This window comes from Anastrepha ludens, chromosome 3 (assembly GCF_028408465.1).
Source record: "Anastrepha ludens isolate Willacy chromosome 3, idAnaLude1.1, whole genome shotgun sequence".
Lineage (NCBI taxonomy): Eukaryota > Metazoa > Arthropoda > Insecta > Diptera > Tephritidae > Anastrepha > Anastrepha ludens.
Window position 1 is genome coordinate 70,342,295 of NC_071499.1, and position 18,757 is coordinate 70,361,051.

Consider the following 18,757-nt stretch of genomic DNA (forward strand, 5'->3'; position numbering starts at 1 on the left):
CATGACAATCCTCTTTACCACCTGGACATAGGAGCTCGAACTGCAACTCAAGGTCAAAGTCGACGACACACCACAAAATTTTGCTTGTAACCTTCGACAGTTTGCTCTCCTTCTCTACGCACACATCCGCAATTGTCTCTATAGTCCCAAATCGCAACTAGGTCCTCAAATCATTTGCCGGCAGCACTTGGGACAAAGACAAAGAAATGTTGCTATCGACATTTAAGGCAATTGACTGGCCGGTTCTGAACTACGCTGCACCTGTCTGGTCGCCTGGAACTAGTGACACACAGTGGATAAAGCTTCAGACTTGACAAAACACTGCTATACGGACAGCGACGGGTTGCTTCCTGATGTCCCCGCTTCAACACCTTCACAACGAGGCACAGATGCTGCCAATGCAGGAGCACAACAAACTGCTCAGCAAACAGTTTCTGCTAGGGATCTACCGCAGGTTTCACCCATGCAGACAGCTGCTTGAACGGGGCCGCCTCTCAGGCACGTCAGAAGGCACCTCTTCAATTACGCCGATGGGATCCAGGACAAAACACACAGAAAACTACTGGGCTGGACAGTGTTTAGACAGACGATAAACGACATTCATCGGGAGACCCTTACCACCTTCGTAAGCGCCCGACCCCCGAATGGCGTAATTGGTGTACAATCACCACCTACAGCAGATGAACAACTCCAGCTACCCCGAGAGACCCGCGTAACCTTGGCACGCCTACGTTCTGGAAATTGAGCAGGTTAAAATACTACCTATCCAGAATTGACCCCGACATACCAAACAAGTGTCCAGCCTATGAAATCACCCCGCATGACACTAACCACCTTCTCACATGCCCCATCAAACCCACCCATCTAACACCCTTCTCCCTCTGGACCGAACCGTTAGTCGAAGACGAACGGTTATTTACATTGCTGACAGGATTTGGTTTTGCTGCTACAAAAACACCAACCCGAAGCCCTTTAATAAACATGTCATATTGGCAATTGCATGCATATGCAGATATGTATATAAACATGAAAGTAAACCGAGTTTATTATGCGTTAATATTTTCTTTATTTATTAAAAAAGATCGCCTGTTCGGTCCGATTAACTATATTATATAAAGCTATATTATCATAGCTTTATTATATATATATATGCATACTAGTTACTAAAAATCTTGAAATCGCAAGACTTTAACGTTAATTATTCCTACACTAGCCCGAACAACCGCGGCAACCACAATGCACGCACTCCACAATGCGTCCTTCTTCCAGTTTGGATTTTGGTACGCGGCAAATACAATTCGTTCCAAAGTTTGTATCTCGTGTTTGAATACAACGTAAACAACACAAATTTTCATAACCAGATTTTTTCCATTTTGCAATCAAATTCGCATCGGCAATTTTCTCTTTTAGACAATAGTCGTACAATTCACGGCTAATAGCTTTGCGCCGATAGAACAAATCGTAAATGTAGCGAGACTTCTGGTGGTGTATTTTGAAAATTGGCCAAAGTGACTCGGTGATACGTTTGCCTTCATGTGGCTCAGTTTCAGCTGAAAAAACAGAAAGCTTCAATACATACAATGTATTTCAACTATGGCACAATAGAGGATTGTAAAACATACCCTCACGCATTTTTTGCTCCAATTCCTCAAGCGTCGGTTCAATCAATTCCCATCCGTCCGGTGGTGGCTTGCGACTTCTACGTACTTTTGGCATATTTGTAATTTACAATAAACAAATTTAATTGCAAAATGTTTAGTTTTTAAGTCTGCCTGTAATATTTAACTGTAAATAAAAATTATATTTGATGCAGAGCAATTAATAGCGTTAAGAAATAGAAACAGCTGTTTAGCAACCATATTAAAGTTGCCACATAAAATAGTTTATTTTATTGCCTAAGTATTTACAAGTCGGCTGCACTACTAATGCAAACTAATATGATTGTACCCTAAACCAGAGTTTTGTGGTTATCAACAACTGTGAAGCGTTCACAATTCACTTGCCATTCACGGAGTGCAGATTCCATAACTTGTTATCAACCAGCAACTTATTATCAATTTCGTTTACTTACCAAATACAATAAGGCGCACAAGCGGCAAAAGTCAATATGATATTAAAAAATCCAAGAATTATTGGTTATGGCGCATATTCTCATTGCTGCCACATAACATAATTTCTGTTCTTTCAAGTTAAAATTTTTTGTTTCAAGTAAAATGTGTTGGTGTAAAAACGAAAATGCTATTGTTATGTTAAGCATTAATACATTTAAGTGTACAAAGTCATTTTATCCAGAGGCAACACTTCTCTGGCGAGTTGTCGCCAGCAAAATTAGGAATATATTTAATTTGGCCGCAGCGACAACTGTCGTCACAAAAATTGCGTACATATGTCAAGAGCGTGCGTATTTTAACATTTAACAGATGCAAAGGCAATAGAAACTGGCAAACACAAGAAATTATTTATATATGCACACTGCACTTTATTTTTATTACTTTAAATAATTTACATAAAAATCACAAGCTTTAAAATCAAAATATTACCATGCGATGCACTGAATATTTGCAAAGAAGTTAGTTCTCTCTCTTTTGTTTGTTTTGCATATTTGTTTTATTTTATTTCAACTGCTGACGTCAACCGATCGTAAAAACCGCGAAAAATACAGTAACGATTGTCGTAAGTGGTGCCTTTATTATTCGGTAGTCCGTAATATGTATATTTATGAGAGAAAACTGTCAAAATATTGAAGAGTAAGAGCAAATTTCTTCAATGATGAGACTAAATTTAAGCAAGGTACCGACATTTTGCAAAAATAAGCTTTGCTTGTCTATAGACACCAAATGAATTTAATGTTTTTGCTGAATTAAAAGAAAATTATGTGTACGGTAAGCACCGTATTTATGAGTAGAGGTAAACTCCGAAATAGCCCTTCAACCCGAATTTATGGTAAAATATGAACATAATATAATATTATGAACTACATAACACTAGCACTTCACTGCTTCACATGATGGTGTATTTGTAAGGATTATCGGAAATGCTTACCCTTTTACATCATCAGAGTGAAGGCAGTTAGTCAATTACAATATTTCATTTCATAATAAACAAAAGGAGAAAACCATATGCATAAACATATTGGTAGTTATATAGTTATTAAATATCATATTATTAGTTAGGAATTCATATTGCAGAAAAAGCGATCGTTCTTATGGTGCCAGCACTCACCGACGTAAACGCAGACCCCTGCCAGCTGAGAGATGCGATGAAACTAATGAGAGCCCCATGTAAATGAAAAATCACCGCCCTTCCGTTCAGTGGTATTGTAGATATTATAGTTGGATTTTCGGAAAATTCCATTGAATCGTGTCAGCTGATTGCTCTCTCACCACACAGTGTTACCAAACTGTACATTTCGAAATCGTTTACAAAATGAACTTAGAAAAACTATAATTTTTATTTAAATAACTTTAAAACAATGTTGAATAATGTTAATTATAGACAAATAAGCTATTTGCATTTGGTGGTTTTTGACTTTGGTTTACTAAGCAATGACAAATTGGAACTGATAACGCGAAATGTACATAAAAGCATGTAAGGAAAAATATCAGTGGCAATATTGTGTCGATACAACCAAACACAAACACACACAAAGCGATGTATTGTTCAAATATAACCCTGCAAACCAACTACCTGCTATTTATACTGCTAACTTGTGGGTATCGTTCACCTGTGAAGTTGTGAGCTTTGTAGTAATTTTATATTCTACGCCGTGCAATTGCTACCTACTTCCAGTCTATACGTGTGATGATTTTATTCGCTCGCACTAACAGAAATTTCTCAATACTGCTGTGCTGCTCTAATTGACATTCAAGTTGTGAATGATGTGGGTAACATGTAGTGAACAAAACCTTCTGAACTCATGAATGTTGTTGTTAACATGTAGTGAACAGAATTTCATGAACTAGTGAATTTCGTTGTTAACATGTAGTGAACAGAATCTTTTGGGCCGGTGAATGTTATTGTTAACATGTAGTGAACAGAATCTTTTGGGCTGGTGAATGTTATTGTGAACATGTAGTTAACAGAATTTCATAGACTAGTGAATTTCGTTGTTACCATGTAGCTAACAGAATCTGATGAATAAGTGAATTTCGTTGTTAACATATAGTTAACAGAATCTCTTCAACTGGGTAATTTTGTAGGTAATACTTACGGATCCTATATACAATAATCCTTCAAAATTACTGAAACAAATGGTTATTTATTGAATATTATTTATTTAATGAATTATTTTAATATTTATTTAATTAATTTTTAGTTGCTAAAGAAAATTAATACAATATAATATACAATAATTTTTTTAGTATGTTCTATTTATGTACAGCTATTTATATTAATTTACTATTTACATTATAAAATTACGTTAAGTTTTAGATATTTATTTTAATATTTACATTGTAAAATTAGGTTTGGTGTTAGACAAATTTTAGTTTTAGTTATTTATATACATTAATTAGTTTAGTTATTAGAAAAGTTTACGTTTTAGTTTTTATGTACATAAATTAGTATAATATTTACATTTGATTACTCTTTTCTAATAAAATTTTATTTAGTACCTGAAGAATAGTTTTGGCTAAAATGGTAATAGTTTGCTTTTATGCCGGTATTTAAAATATCTATTTTACAGAAATTTAAATTGATGCCTAATTAAATAAATAGCAATTTAATGTTTTTTCTATTTTCGCATAAAGTTTAAAATTGTTCGCATTTTACTTCTAACTCCTCTACGGGGTTTCTCGCACTGTTTTGTTCAATTGTGGCCGCTTCGCTTTGAATGTTGGGGTGAGTAGTCCATTTTGTACCGAAAACGGATCGGGATGCAAATATATATCCTTGACCTGGTATATAAATACAAAATTTGTAATTATTATTAATTTTAAATTATGATATTATTACCACGTCATACGTTACTAGTATAAGCAGATATGCACTGGGCTACTTACCTGTTCGAAGGATTTCAGTCCGCTCTGCTTACCCCAATTCAGCATGAGTTCTTTTACTTGTGGATTATTGCATGCATAGCACCGAAAGTGTGCCCTTGACGCGATTGTCGTTCGCCCACTGCTTGAGAACATCCACATCAGGCACGACGACGGATATGATGCAGCTCTAAGTGGGCGTTAAGGGTTGTATGTAAATATGGCGTGAACATGAAAAGCTAGAAATTATGTCAAAAAATGGAGTTACCTTAAGGCTCTCTCCGTAAACGTACACCTGATTTACATATTGGCTCAGAGTGTAAATGTGTTTGCGACGATTGATTATGCGCAGCGTGCCATTTGGAAGCCACATGCCCACATCGCCCGTGTGGTGCCAGCCTTCAGAGTCAACAGCCTCAGCAGTTTTCTCGGGATCTTTGTAATAACTGCGACGCAAAGGCAGAGAAAGAAATTATCATTCAAGTTAGTTTTAGTCACAGAAATCAAGTTCGCACAGGAAGAAACCATTATTTGCTTAAATTATCAACACCTACCCGTGGAATACGTTAGAACCGCGCACGCACACCTCCCCAGTGTTTTGACTGGCGAAATACTCCATCTCCGGCACATCCACAAGCTGCAAAGGATTTGTGAATACGTTTTTCTGAAAATAAAAATACATTTTATTAGTTTAAATAGATATATAATTCCAAAATTTACTAAAAATTGTTCAACTTACCTTTTTGCTTGGAGATTTTCACAGAATTAATTTTTGTATTTGACATTTGCAACTTGTTTTTTGCTGTCACTTTCGCACTCACTATAGTTAAGTTTAATAAGTATTCACGAAAATTATGAGATAAAAATATGTATAACCCATCGAAAATGACAAAAGAATTAAATGTGATTGTGTGGGTATTATTGGAAAAATTGAGTGAATGTGTTGGTAAAATTGGAAAAACTGGTGAACGTTGGTTTGCAGGGAAATTAATTCAAAACACTTTTTGGTATCGTAGGTATTACTTTTTTTATTCATCAAAAGTTCACAGCGATGTTACTCGCTTTATGACAGATCTTATAATGCCCTACTATCACTCGAGTGCGTTTTGGGAGACCTCAGATAGGTATGTGTGTGCAAACGCATTCCGTTGCTTTTAGCGGGATAACAAGAGGCGTTATTTTTGTCGCTGGGGAAATGCAAAGGCATATCGAAGCTATTTTCTTTTTGTAATGCGGCACGCTTCGATCAGCAACTGAAGTTATTGTTGGCAAATTAACTGTGTCGATAAACACGTGCTCGAAGGTGCTGCTGATTTCTTATTGCAATGCTATGATCATAACGCAAACGTACGATCAATACAAAATTAAGTTTGAGCACAAAATTGAGTGCCAAAGCAGAATTTGGACAACAGCTTAATTTTGCGCCTCTGTTGCTTTCACTTATATAAGTAAAAGAGCGCCGTTGATTTCTACGGTATAAGTTTTGCTCAATTTTGTGTATCCTACGGGCTGCGACTAGGGACTACGATACGTTGGTCAGTATACGCACCATTACATGAGATAATGTTGTATACGAATACAACCGTGCGTTTAATATAATTAGAACGACAGAAATTAAGAAACTTATCTATGTAAGGAACTGTAAAATGTCAATAAATATGAAAACAATTGTCAAGATATTTTACGCGCTTTCTGTTTTCGTTCTTTTTCTGTTTGATTTAGTTTCTTATCTGCAAATAAGAGAAATGCTTCTCGTTAGGCCGTGAATTTATGAAAGATAATGGGCACATAGCCTCAAGTGAAGTCAGTTAAATACTGTAACATGGCACAGAACGTACAACTCCATTGTAGAGTCTGCTTGCGGAAGTGCAAAAGTCGACATGTTTCACTGCAGGATTTTTTCAAATTGGGCAGAGAAGAGGAATTGGTTGCATATGCCAAAGCCTACACAGCTTGCACCCAGTTAGAAGTGCAGGCAGAGCCCAATGGGATGCCAGAATTGCTGTGTAATAGCTGTAGTCGTAAGACAAAAAGATTATTTTTAGAAACTTGTTTATTAACAGATTTAAATAATTTGGTATCTTCCAGGTGACCTTCAGTGTGCTTACGAGTTTCGCAATAAGGCTATAAAAGGTTTCGATAAGCTGTATAGTCAACTGTTGTTGCAAAAACACGAAAATGTAGCAAGAGCGGTAACACCATCCGAGTTTGAGTTGCCCGACAACGATATGGCAGTGGCGTATATGCGGGCTGACGCTGACTTGATTGATGCCTGTAGTATTCAAACGGCGAAATGCTCAAAAGATCCGCTTGAAGATTCCGAAAGTGAAAATGTTAGTACGCATTAGTGGTAATGCATGTAGTTAGCACAATTTATTCCATAAAAGATTCATCACCAAATTACGCAATGCTTTAGGAAATTCAAACACACCTCAATTTAGCGGAGAATAGACTAGAGTCACAAATATCCACTCATTCCTTCTCAGACTTTGTTTATGATAGCGAGGATGACAAACCCTTAAAACAGTTAATTAGTAAGTAATTGATACATTTTGGTAAGCTGTATGTACATATAAATATTTATTATTTATGCAGGTAAAAATAAATCTGATGCCGTGGAAAAATTAAATTTGTATGACCAAAATTTAGACGCAATGAAAACTCCCCTAGTGCATCCAGTCAATGGGTCATTATACGATGATGATGATGAATTTATAGCTGACGAAAATGCTGATAATGAAAAGATTACGGATCCTATGTATTCGCCAGAAGCACATATTTTTCCTAAGGGTAGGTATGGGCTTTCATATGACATTCCTTGATTTATACTTGAGCAATTATTCTAGGCCGATTCAAATGTGCTATTTGTGAACAAAGTTATTTCACAACCATTGGCTTAAAAGCCCATATGGAAGTACATTTAGTGAAAAGTGCAACAACCAAAAAGAAACGTGTGCGCAGTAAAAAGTGCAATAGATCAAAAAAGCCTAATTCGGAATATGAGGGTCCTCGCGTAAATGTTAACTGTGACAACTCCGATTCACTACTTGTTCCTAGTAGTGAAAACATTTTATGCGAGGAAAAGGAATCAGAAACACCACAACAAACGGCTAAAAATTGTACTAAAACGCGTAGAATGAAAGAACCAAAACCGAAGCGCATGTTTCCGTGTCACGTATGCGGCAAGCATATGATATCGGCGTCAAAGTTGCGTTATCATATGGTGATGCACACCGGTGAAAAGGACTACCTCTGCACAATGTGCCGTATGTTTATAAATTCAATGTTGTTGTTGTTGTTGTTGTTGTTGTTGTTGATGTTTTTATTCTATGCCAAACACTTGTCTTACAGCAAAAGCTTACTCCACAATTTACGCTCTGAATCATCACATGCGCACCCACACTGGCGAGAGACCTTACGAGTGTAAATTTTGCGGTGATCGCTTCCTACGCACTACAACGCTTAAAAGCCATCAGCGTCGTCACACCGGCGAACGTCCTTATGGTTGTGATATATGCGGTAAACGTTTTATACAACACTCCTCGATGACAACGCATATGAAACTTAATCATATGGATAAAACCATACAATGCCCACACTGTGATAAAAAATATGCACGCCAAACTGATTTGAATACACATTTGCTTAGCCATACTGGTGATAAACCATACCCTTGTCAGCTGTGCCAAAGTCGTTTTGTGCGTCAAGCTAATCTGAATAAACACATGAACCAGCAACATGCTGATAAAGCTGGTGTATCAAATATTGCGAGCCTAAATACCACTAATAGCATGGGCAAGCGTGGTGTCGTGAAGATTGAGAATTCAAGCGATGAGGTCGTTTTAAATTTGTTCACTGACAATGAAAGCGATCTAAAAGCCGTCGCAAGTAATACAGGAATGGATAATTCAAATACGCACATAGATGATAAATTGCCAGCTAAAAGTAATATTGTTGATAACTATTGCAATTTCATGAGGTAATGTGAAGCTGTTTATTAGTAAAATTATTTAAGTTTCTTATATTTTTTCTAACATACTATAGCGCTCGGAATGTTAGCCAAATGCTCAGTGGGGAGGCAGCACATATGTTAGCAGTTGAGACATTTGAACAACTCGATAGTGATAATTTAGTGCCTTGGAATTGATAAAACTGTACTGCAGCATTGCCATAACTAATATTTAGCTTTAATAATAAAATTATGTAAGTTTTAGCTACTTGATTATACATATAGATTTAATTGGCGCTTACACCCTTTTTGGGTGTTTGGCCGCGTTCCTCCTATTTGTGGCGTTCATCTTGATGTTGCTCTATTTGATTGCGTAGTTTTAAAAAATTCGAATCGAATTAAATAAAATGCAATTTTTGTAAGCAATAGTGGCCTGGTAAAGTAACAATTTTACTTCATTGAAGTGGTAAATATTATTATTTTTAATTATTAACAAAGCAGTGATTAAATGAACGATAATAAAGCGATAAATAAAGACTAATTAGCTCAACTCTTCTGATCAACGCGGTAAAAGCGTTCATCCTATCAACCATTAATTACGGACTAGCTGCTTATGGATTACACGCCAAACAAAACTTAAAGGTGCTTGCTGCCCCCTACCATGCCGCAGTGCGCAGATCCATACGCGCCTTTCCGACATCGCCCATAAAGGCCATTCTTGCCGAATCGGGCCTTCCGTCTCTACACGACAACATGGAGGACAAAATATTCAGGCTCTATCCAAAGCTTACTCTAAGCCTCAACCTTTTTATTGGCAAAGACTTTCAATCTGCAACCTCACGCGTATCTACACCAAAAAAACTCTCATCAATACACACCTGCGCCTTATTTGCTAAGCAAGTGGAACTACCCTCTAAACTACACACTCTGCGGTACACCAATCACCCACCGTGGGCGGTTAGCAACAAATTTTTTATCAACGACCTAGTTCATTTACGGAAAGAGAATACCCCAAACGCGGTTTACAGGGCCAAGTTCGCCGAATCTATCGCAGAATACAAATTTAACGGGTGGAAATTGATTTTTACTGACGGGTCAAAAGGATCCCACACTTCTTACGCAGTGGTAACAGAAAATAAGGAAGTTATCGCGTACGGCCTTCTATTTTCATTCTGCTCTATTTTCACCGCTGAAGCAACCGCCATACTACAAGCCGTTCAATACTGCGCCAAAAGTAAGGGTAAGCATATAATTTGCTCCGACAGTTTGTCCTGCTTACAAGCCATTAAAAACAACAAAAAATCAAGCAAAATAATCGACAGTATCAAAAACATACTAATAACCCATCGGAGTAGCATCAAAATTATGTGGATACCTGGGCACTCCGGCATCCAGGGTAACACACTGGCAGATACAATTGCCAAAGACATGTCCATTACACCAACAGTCACATCACAAATTCATTCTACCTAGCGACATACACCGACTCATTCATGTACAGAGGCAAACCAAGTTACTTCGTGAATGGTCGTATTACAAACATCATTATTCCAACATCAACCCTAAACGTTCCAAACCTACATATCCAACATCGGTACCCACCAACCACATTACCCCATACACACGACTCCGTATTGGGCACACCATAATCACCAGCGTACACCTATTACAGGGTAATACACCCAACACCTGCCCCTTCTGCCAAGCAACAGTCAGTGTACATCACCTACTGGTATCCTGCCCAGAACTTGCTTCTCAAAGGCATCACCACTTCAGGAACACAGACCCTCTTCTACTTCTAAAAGAAGCCACTGAAGAAAACATCAAAACTATTTTCAAATTTCTGAAGGACACCGACCTACTCCGTCGTATCTGATTCAACATATAGTACATCACCAGACAGCCGAAAGCCTCTGCAGCTAGCGCTGCGTTTGCTTAGTTTACTTTTAATTTTATTATCATGTAAGCTCTAAAAAATAAAAAAAATAAAAATAAAAAATAAAAAAAGACTCAATTTTGTGTACTAATATATGGGTTTTATTTGATAAAAGATTTATTCAAGAAAAAAATTAGAGAGTAGAAAATAAATAATTGCGATAATAAAATGCACACATTCTTAAAATTAGCGAATGCTTTACTTACAAAATATACATATTATGAAAAGCGCATAACACTTGATAGATAAAAATGCTTATATTAAGCAAAAAATCATGTTCTGCGTCCAAAATACTTATATCAAATACTGATGCTTTTTTTTTTACATAGATAGTTGCTTTGGTAAAATTTTTAATCCCGTAATATAACCTTTTAGTGAAATACTCGTATGCCATACGAGTAAAATAATCGCTAATTTTTATTTCCGCTTAGCGTTGCGCAAAATGTGCAGATATTCGATCTGGTCTTGTCTGCTGCGGTCCTATTTTCGCATTGATGTGGGCTGGAAAAACTCGCACATGGCTTCTCACTGTTGCCTGTGAATAAATTTTGGAATTTGAGATCCATTTAATTATTGTTATCGCTTGAATTTCCGCTTAGTTATTACTTAAATGCAAATGAAATCGAAATATACAAGGTGAAGTCCAAAATAAACAAGACTGGCGTCATAAAAATGTTTTTGATGGGGCCATCTTTTTAACGATTTAGTGCGCTGACTTCCAGTGAAAGCTTGGTGATATTCGGTTCAGTGGAAGTGAAGTTATTGCGTCTAAAGTGTCAGTATGTTTGTGTCATTGGTACAAAAATGTGTTTCGAACAAGGAGCTAATATAAAATTTTGTTTTAAAATCGGTAAAACGTTTACCGAAACATTTAAGTTGATGAAGCGAGTTTTTAGCGATGATTGTCTATCTTGTGCCAGAGTTCATGAGTGGTTTACATGTTTCAGAGCTGGTTGTGAGAACATAAATGACAACGAACATGCAGGCCGCCCAAAATCAGTAATCACCGAAAACTCCATCGACATATTTCAAAAATTTATCAAAATTTATCATCATTGAAATTCATGGAATCGGAGTTGAATATCCCCAAAATTCGATTTATCACATTTTAACTAATCATTTGGGCTTACGAAAGGTCTATGCAAATTTCATTCCGCACAAGTTAACTGAGAACCAAAAATTGCTCGGAATTCAACATTCGAAAGACCTCATTAAGGAGGCGAGAAGAAACGAGAACTTCCTTTACAATATTGTAACTGATGATGAAACGTGGTGTTTCCAACATGAACCTGAAACTAAGCGTCAAAGGGCCGAATGGAGAAACCCAGACGAGCCACCACCCAAGAAATCGCGTTTGGAGAAGTCAAAAATCAAGTCGATGTTCTTTTGTTTTTACGATTAAAGGGAATTATCGGAATTATCCAGAAGAAGTTCATGCCAACAGGCCAAACCGTTAATGCAATTTTCTATCTTGGCGTTTTGAAGCGTTTGTTGCATCGCATTCGTCAAATTTGCCCTGAATACCGCGAAGGAGGAAACTGGCGCTTATTGCATGATAATGCACCATCTCATCGATCTACTAGAATTCGCATTTTTGCTATCAATGTTCGCCTGATATGGCTCCCTGTGACTTCTACCTATACGGAAAATTGCATTTGGCTTTGAAAGGAAAACGTTTTATGTCCCTAGAGGCCATCCAAAAGGCTTGTACCGACATCCTGAAGAACATTCCGGTCAATGACCTGAGACACTCTTTCGAAAAGCTTTTAGATCGCGCAAAACAGTGTATCGAGGCCAGAGGGAACTATTTTGAATAAATAAACTCGAAGTTATTAGAACAATGCGCCTGCCGTTTCTATTTTAGTTCAGTCTTGTTTATTTTGGACTTCACCGTATATTTATGTATCTATTTGTGTTGGTTTGCAAAATTTTTTGTTTGTTAAGGTGTATTTAAAAGTACTATATAAGTGCAATTTACCTGTCATTATGACCGCATCCAGATGTCCTATGTAGCTCTTGGCCAAACGCAATATTTCAATCTTTGATAGTTTACGGTCACACGGGTCTGTTGGTATTAAGCTGCGTAGTGTTGTAAAGGCGGAATTGACACTAAGAAAAAATTTAGAATTTACAATTTAAAAAGTTTGTTTTGAAAAAAACTTAATTTGGAATTGAAATAATGTAAGTACGTATGTATATTTTGTAGAATACTATTACACATACTCGTATTTGTATTTGATATTGCCTGGTAAGGAGAGCAGACGCACCACTATTTCGCGCCTCTTAACTACCGTCTTTTTATTTAAAAACAATGTAAATTGTAAATAGTAACTTTATTTAAAAATAAAGTAAATAATTGTTAACCCCAGTTAAAATGAGTAAAAAACGAAAGAGCTACTCCATCGAGTACAAAAAGGGAATCGTGGAAGACTCCAGGGGTGTGAATCTTGTAGCATTCTATAAAGAGAAGATGCTGGATCTCCGTATGGTTCGTAAATAGTATGCAGACTACGACTACCTGTGTCAACTGATGGACCAAGGAAATGAGAAGAAATGCAGAGTTGGATAAGGTTGGCAGCCGTTATTTTCTGAGTAAGAAGATTGCATCTGGGAATGGATTGCAGGCAGGAGAGCAATGGCTTTGGTTGTGCGCAGGACTGATATTCAAAACTTTCCTCTTGAAACAGCAATTGCATTTGTTATATCCATAGAAGAATTTAATGCTTCGTCACACGGGTAGGACAATTTCCTTAAGCGATATGAGCTGTCTCCAAGGAGATCAACAACATTGTTTAAGCTGGAAGTCAATGAAGTTGTTAAGCTTGCAATAGCGTTTAAGCTTTTTGTTGATGGCATCGATTTTTCGAAATACCAACTCTGCAACATATTTGGTATGGATGAGACCGCGGTATTCCTAGGCCAAGGAGCTCAAACGAAAGTTCACCACAAGGCTTCTTCGTCAATTTACGTTCCTTCTACTGGTGATAATGATAAAGCACATGTTAGCTGTATTTTGGCGATTCGTCTAGATGATAAGAAAGTATCACCATTTTTAATCACTAAAGGTAAAAAGACCAGATTCAACGTGTTTCAGGAATTTATGTCATTGAAAGTGAAAAAGCCTGGTGCACCCAAGCAGTTATAAGAAAGTGGGTTGATTTTATGCTGTCGCCACTGTTGAGGGCTCAGAATAGCAGTTTATTAGCCAGTACTCACCGCGCTAAATACATGAATAACTTTCTTGCTGAGAAGAAGATTGATCAAATAATGATTCCGGCAAGAATGACTGGTTACCTCCAGACACTTGACATTGCAATAAACAAGCCATTCAAGGATCATTTACGGATGGAAATCATTGAATATATTGAAAACAGAATGATGAGAAATCATGGAGGAAAATTTGTAAAACCAGGCTTACAAGAAGTTGGGAATTGGGTAAAAAAAAACATGGAACAAAATAACTGATAATAATGTTTCCAACACTAAATTTAGCGAAGTCCTCAACCATCTGTGTGATCCTTTTGCCAGAAAAATGGGACACATAGATGGCGCTTCACGCAGTAAGAAGGCTTTGCTCCTAAGCAACGATAAGTGGGCATTCCCACTTCTTAAGACTGGAAGCGGCAGGCTAATCACCTACCCTATCAGAAATCAAAACAGATTAATGAAACCAACGCAAGACTGAGTCTTGTCGAGGCCCTATGCTCCCGAGTGGAGTGAACAAGGAAAAAAAATGTTTCCTACGATAGCTACATCTCAAGACATGAGAATATAATTCAGCCGATGTTCCAGAAGATGTCATAACTGTAATTGAATAAATCTAAATTTCAGTATTCTGCGTAAAATAAGTATTAAAAAAATATATATAAATGTACTTTTATTTTTGCCCTCCCCCAAAAATAAGCCCTATCTCGCATTTTTGACCAAAAATGAAAGTAAGACAGTTTCTTATTTTCGGAAAAAGACGGTATTAATTAATTTATTCTGAAATCAATAAACAAACTGACTACTTACTATAAGAGTATTTTAACAAAAAAAAAAGGAAAAATTAAGTTAAATTACAATTATTCTTACTCTCAAAAATATCGTTATCAAAAAGTGAAATAACAATAAATGGTTTTATTGAGCAATAAAACATAGCTTAAAGCAAAATCGAATTCAATTTAAAACCGAATTCATGAAGTGAGGGAGCAATAGGAGCATATCAACTGGAACGTAAAGGCCTGGTAGGGACTGAAAAGTTAACCATTTTTAGAAGAGAGGAATAGTCTCTCTCCCTCTGATAATATAATATTAGGCAAAAACGACAGCGACAAAATCGATCTCTACTTTCTTGCTGTTTCAGATTAATTGGAAGTAGCTGAGATTTATATGACGGGACAGGATCATAAAAATTCAGGGCAGTAAGATAAACTAATCGGCACCCATGTCACCGTTGGCAGTTATGATTTCGAGGTTGTAAAGGACTTCGTATACTTAGGAACCAGTATTAACACCGATAACAATGCCAGCCAAATCCAACGTAGAATCTCTCTCTCCAACAAGTGCTGCTTTGGACTAAGTCCTCTCTCGACGAACAAAACTAACACCCTACAAGACTCTCATCATGCCCGTCCTAACGAGGATGATGACAACATCCGATGAAGCGACGCTTGGAATGTTTGACAACAGGAAGATATCTACAGCCAGCCAGAACTGTTGACATAATGGAGAAGATTGATGGGACTTAGGTTGGCGCATTGCACCCAGTGACCTTAATCGTCTAGATGCCAAACACGGACATTTACAGAGAAAGTGCTTAACAGTCTACTTCTCTGAAATCTCCGCACAGCTTCTGCAGTGGGGAGTTAAATCGTAACCCTAGCTTTCCCGCGTAAGTGCCGATCGTCCACTGGCAGGTAAACACAGCTACGAGTTTGCAAATTGAATGGCGTGGAATCCTCAGCACTTTCTGAGTCCTCCGCTTGTTGTACTGGGACCAAAGGTTTTCAAAATAGCACATGAAGAAATGAAGCTCCATCTTTTTTGCGCTTTCCTGAGAAATAATTGTGCAATTCCCCTTTAACAACTGTCAGAGTAAAACCGAAAACTCCATCGAAATTGTTCAAAAATTTATCAAAAATGAACCAAAATCACCGTTGGAATTCATGAAATCGGAGTAGAATATCTCCAACACATTGATATATAGCATTTTAACTGTTAACTGACCGCACAAGTTAACCGAGAACAAAAAATTGCTTAGAATTCAACATTTGAAAGACCTCATTAAGGAGGCGAGAAAAAACGAGAACTTCCTACAAAACATTGTAACTGCTGGTGAAACGTGGTGTTTCCCAGACAAGCCACCACCCAAAAAATCGCTTTTGGAGAAGTCAAAAATCAAGTCAATGCTCATTTGGTTTTACGATTAAAAGGGAATTTTCCAGAAGAAGTTCGTGCCAATGGGCCAACCGTCAATGCAATTTTCTATCTTGGCGTTTTGAAACGTTTGTTGCATCGCATTCGTCGAATTGGCCCTGAATAACGCGAAGGAGGAAACTGGCGCTTATTGCATGATAATGCACCATCTCATCGATCTACTCTTTTTACTGATTTTTTGACTAGAATTCGTATTTTAACTATCAATCAATCACCGAATTCGCCTGATATGGCTCCTATGTGACTTCTACCAGTTCGGAAAATTGCACTTGGCTATGAAAGGAAAACGTTTTATGTCCCTAGCTCCATCCAAAAGGCTTGTACCGACATCCTGAAGGGCATTCCGGTCAATGACCTGAAACAGTGTACCTAGGCCAGAGGGGACTTTTTTGAATAAATAAATTTTAGTTCAGTTTTGTTTATTTTGAACTTCACCTTGTATAAATGGCGCGTACACGCTTTTTGGGTGTTTGGCCGAGCTCCTCCTTCTATTTGTAGCGTGCGTCTTGATGTTGTTGCACATATGGAGGTTTTCAGCCGTCTCCGAACGGCAGATATTTTTATGAGGATCTTTTTCATGGCAGAAATACACTCGGAGGTTTGCTATTACCTGCAGAGGGCGACCGGTATTAGCAAAACTTTTTTTCATTTTGGTTTTTCACCGAGATTCGAATCTAAATAAGTGGCACAAACTTTCATATCTATTTAATTCAAGAATCAAACTTGCTTTCACTTGGTTGTTTTTAAATGCTTCGCTGATTTAACCTCATTTTTTTATTCTTCACACTTTATAATATGTTTTTGAGCTTAGGTTAACACGTTCCCTGTCCCAATACAAAAATGCTAAATTGACCGACAAGTCCAAGTTTTTTGAATAATTTGTTTTTTTGTAGTCATAGGATAGCTTTAGTAATAATAATAATACAAAAAAAACGGATGTAGGGTATTTCTACCTGAAACACATATGATCCATGAGCGTAGAGGGACATTTTTGCTTCTGCACGTTCATGAAACACATGTGGTTCATATACCCCCCGACGCACATATGGCTCAGGAACGTATCAGTGCTTCTCAGGCGCACGTTTACTGAACCATATGTGGCTCAGCGGACAGGGATCGAGTTAAGGGGGTATTCTGGTCTAGAAATTTGAAAAAATTGATTTTTTTTTATATATTTTCAAAGTTTAGACCTTCAGAAATATGCCCTTCAACGGATTTTTGAAAATTCGAATTATTTTCGGAGATGTGACATGGCGCCTAAGCCGGCCGAGTGGAGCGAATCGCACAATGAACGGCAGATGTTACCGGACGACTTGAGGACTCGTTCTTTCCAGAAAATCTGTTGTATCCCACCCAACCTTTATTTATTCTATACATATATATATATACTTTATACTTCTATAATATATATCTGGAAATATATCGCCGTTTAATCCAGAGTGAGTAGTAAATATCATGATCTAAGTAATTCTATTGGAATTGCTGCACAAACTTCAAACGCGATTTTCTCAAAACTACTTTTTTTGAGATGGTCGTCATGATATCTCAAGTTCTACTTTACCGATCGCTTTGAAGTTTGATAAGCATTTTTTATTTTACATCTGTCTTTTGCGCCTGCCTCGGATTCTGAAAAATTTAAGTTTGAAGTATTTTTTAAAAATTTGAAAAGGTAAAAAAAGAGGGTAAACACATTTTTTTTTCCAAGAATGCAGAATTTTTTTAATCTGTTTACAAGGGTTGGAGTCATGTCAACCATGGAGCACCGTTTTTTATGTAGCCCCCACTCCGCCGGCCTATAGTATAGTTCGACGATTTTTAATTTTTTTTTTATACTTTTCCAATATTAATAAAAACCATAAAAAATGGATAGTAAACATTTTTTTAATTTTTTTTTTATCTTAGTTTTAAAAATACCTAAAATTAAGGCGTCTAGACCAGAATACCCCCTTAAACCAAAAACTTTATATTTTTAGAGCACTGAGTCTCACTTAAAATTTAAACACAATAAAACTCAACATTCTTTTCAACTCACAACCTTTGTGTGCGATTACGTTCACGTGCATTCACCTCTCTCCTCGGCTTTTCTGGCTCGCTGGTGTTGGATATTTCCGAGTGCGTGGGACTCGTACTTTTTTGCGCTTCATATATCATATCCAATGTGAGTGGATAATGGTTAAATATTTCGAATTCCATATTTCGAAAAAAAGCAATTTTAATTGGGAGTATTTTAGTAAATAGTTGTTGTTTTAGCAATTATTTTACTTAAAAAAACAAACCAAAATACTTTCACACATAAATTAAAATTCTACGTGAAATTTCACTTCTAGTCAATTTCATTGGCACTGCTGTCCAATCAGTTTATAACCAACCGTAGCACTGTAAGAGAACAACAATAGTAATGCGCGTCCGTTCGTCATGACGATGTTCTTTTCAATGTTTCCCCACTCAAAGCGAACGCTTATGTACCCTTATGCGCAT

At 37.0% G+C, this 18,757-nt stretch overlaps 4 protein-coding genes across 6 annotated transcripts; 1 reads left to right on the forward strand and 3 right to left on the reverse strand.

The window, feature by feature from the left end:
* Positions 1 to 1,045: 1,045 nt before the first annotated feature.
* On the reverse strand, positions 1,046 to 1,850 carry LOC128856541 (protein BUD31 homolog). Its single transcript, XM_054091845.1, has 2 exons — positions 1,623 to 1,850; positions 1,046 to 1,550 (listed from the first exon to the last, which is right to left on the reverse strand). The coding sequence occupies exons 1-2, from the start codon at positions 1,714 to 1,716 to the stop codon at positions 1,210 to 1,212; spliced, it is 435 nt and encodes a 144-aa protein (XP_053947820.1). The 5' UTR covers positions 1,717 to 1,850; the 3' UTR covers positions 1,046 to 1,209.
* Positions 1,851 to 4,686: 2,836 nt separating this feature from the next.
* Positions 4,687 to 5,790, reverse strand: LOC128856542 (long-chain-fatty-acid--CoA ligase 5-like). Its single transcript, XM_054091846.1, has 5 exons — positions 5,716 to 5,790; positions 5,531 to 5,640; positions 5,245 to 5,422; positions 5,001 to 5,166; positions 4,687 to 4,895 (listed from the first exon to the last, which is right to left on the reverse strand). The coding sequence occupies exons 2-4, from the start codon at positions 5,593 to 5,595 to the stop codon at positions 5,065 to 5,067; spliced, it is 345 nt and encodes a 114-aa protein (XP_053947821.1). The 5' UTR covers positions 5,596 to 5,640; positions 5,716 to 5,790; the 3' UTR covers positions 4,687 to 4,895; positions 5,001 to 5,064.
* Positions 5,791 to 6,626: 836 nt separating this feature from the next.
* On the forward strand, positions 6,627 to 9,343 carry LOC128858188 (zinc finger protein 568-like). 2 transcript variants are annotated; one of them, XM_054094241.1, is made up of 7 exons: positions 6,627 to 6,982; positions 7,065 to 7,309; positions 7,393 to 7,510; positions 7,572 to 7,766; positions 7,823 to 8,242; positions 8,328 to 8,955; positions 9,021 to 9,343. In XM_054094241.1, the coding sequence occupies exons 1-7, from the start codon at positions 6,799 to 6,801 to the stop codon at positions 9,121 to 9,123; spliced, it is 1,893 nt and encodes a 630-aa protein (XP_053950216.1). In that variant the 5' UTR covers positions 6,627 to 6,798; the 3' UTR covers positions 9,124 to 9,343. The 2 variants fall into 2 exon arrangements, with proteins under 2 accessions (XP_053950216.1, XP_053950215.1); XM_054094240.1 differs by having other exon boundaries at positions 6,627 to 6,997; positions 9,021 to 9,342.
* A 1,607-nt stretch (positions 9,344 to 10,950) lies between these two features.
* LOC128858189 (transcription factor 15) lies at positions 10,951 to 18,736 on the reverse strand. Of its 2 annotated transcripts, none has more exons than XM_054094242.1 (3): positions 18,312 to 18,736; positions 12,840 to 12,970; positions 10,951 to 11,396 (listed from the first exon to the last, which is right to left on the reverse strand). In XM_054094242.1, exons 1-3 carry the CDS (start codon positions 18,470 to 18,472, stop codon positions 11,272 to 11,274), a joined length of 417 nt encoding a protein of 138 aa, XP_053950217.1. In that variant the 5' UTR covers positions 18,473 to 18,736; the 3' UTR covers positions 10,951 to 11,271. The 2 variants fall into 2 exon arrangements, with proteins under 2 accessions (XP_053950217.1, XP_053950218.1); XM_054094243.1 differs by having other exon boundaries at positions 10,953 to 11,396; positions 18,315 to 18,730.
* Between the last annotated feature and the right edge of the window lie 21 nt (positions 18,737 to 18,757).

Bases quoted from the DNA above. Each gene is read 5' to 3' on its own strand.
- LOC128856541 (XM_054091845.1), bottom strand. From the start codon at position 1,716: ATGCCAAAAGTACGTAGAAGTCGCAAGCCACCACCGGACGGATGGGAA. The intron at 1,551-1,622 runs GTATGTTTTACA...CTGTTTTTTCAG, and splicing joins GGAGCAAAAAATGCGTGAGG to CTGAAACTGAGCCACATGAA.
- LOC128856542 (XM_054091846.1), bottom strand. From the start codon at position 5,595: ATGGAGTATTTCGCCAGTCAAAACACTGGGGAGGTGTGCGTGCGCGGT. The intron at 5,423-5,530 runs GTAGGTGTTGAT...TTTGCGTCGCAG, and splicing joins GGTTCTAACGTATTCCACGG to TTATTACAAAGATCCCGAGA. The intron at 5,167-5,244 runs GTAACTCCATTT...ACGCCCACTTAG, and splicing joins TTTACGGAGAGAGCCTTAAG to AGCTGCATCATATCCGTCGT.
- LOC128858188 (XM_054094240.1), top strand. From the start codon at position 6,799: ATGGCACAGAACGTACAACTCCATTGTAGAGTCTGCTTGCGGAAGTGC. The intron at 7,310-7,392 runs GTTAGTACGCAT...GCAATGCTTTAG, and splicing joins AAGATTCCGAAAGTGAAAAT to GAAATTCAAACACACCTCAA. The intron at 8,956-9,020 runs GTAATGTGAAGC...AACATACTATAG, and splicing joins AACTATTGCAATTTCATGAG to CGCTCGGAATGTTAGCCAAA.
- LOC128858189 (XM_054094242.1), bottom strand. From the start codon at position 18,472: ATGGAATTCGAAATATTTAACCATTATCCACTCACATTGGATATGATA. The intron at 12,971-18,311 runs GTGAGTTGAAAA...ATTTTTTCTTAG, and splicing joins CGTAATCGCACACAAAGGTT to TGTCAATTCCGCCTTTACAA. The intron at 11,397-12,839 runs GTAAATTGCACT...ATTTATTCACAG, and splicing joins GGATGCGGTCATAATGACAG to GCAACAGTGAGAAGCCATGT.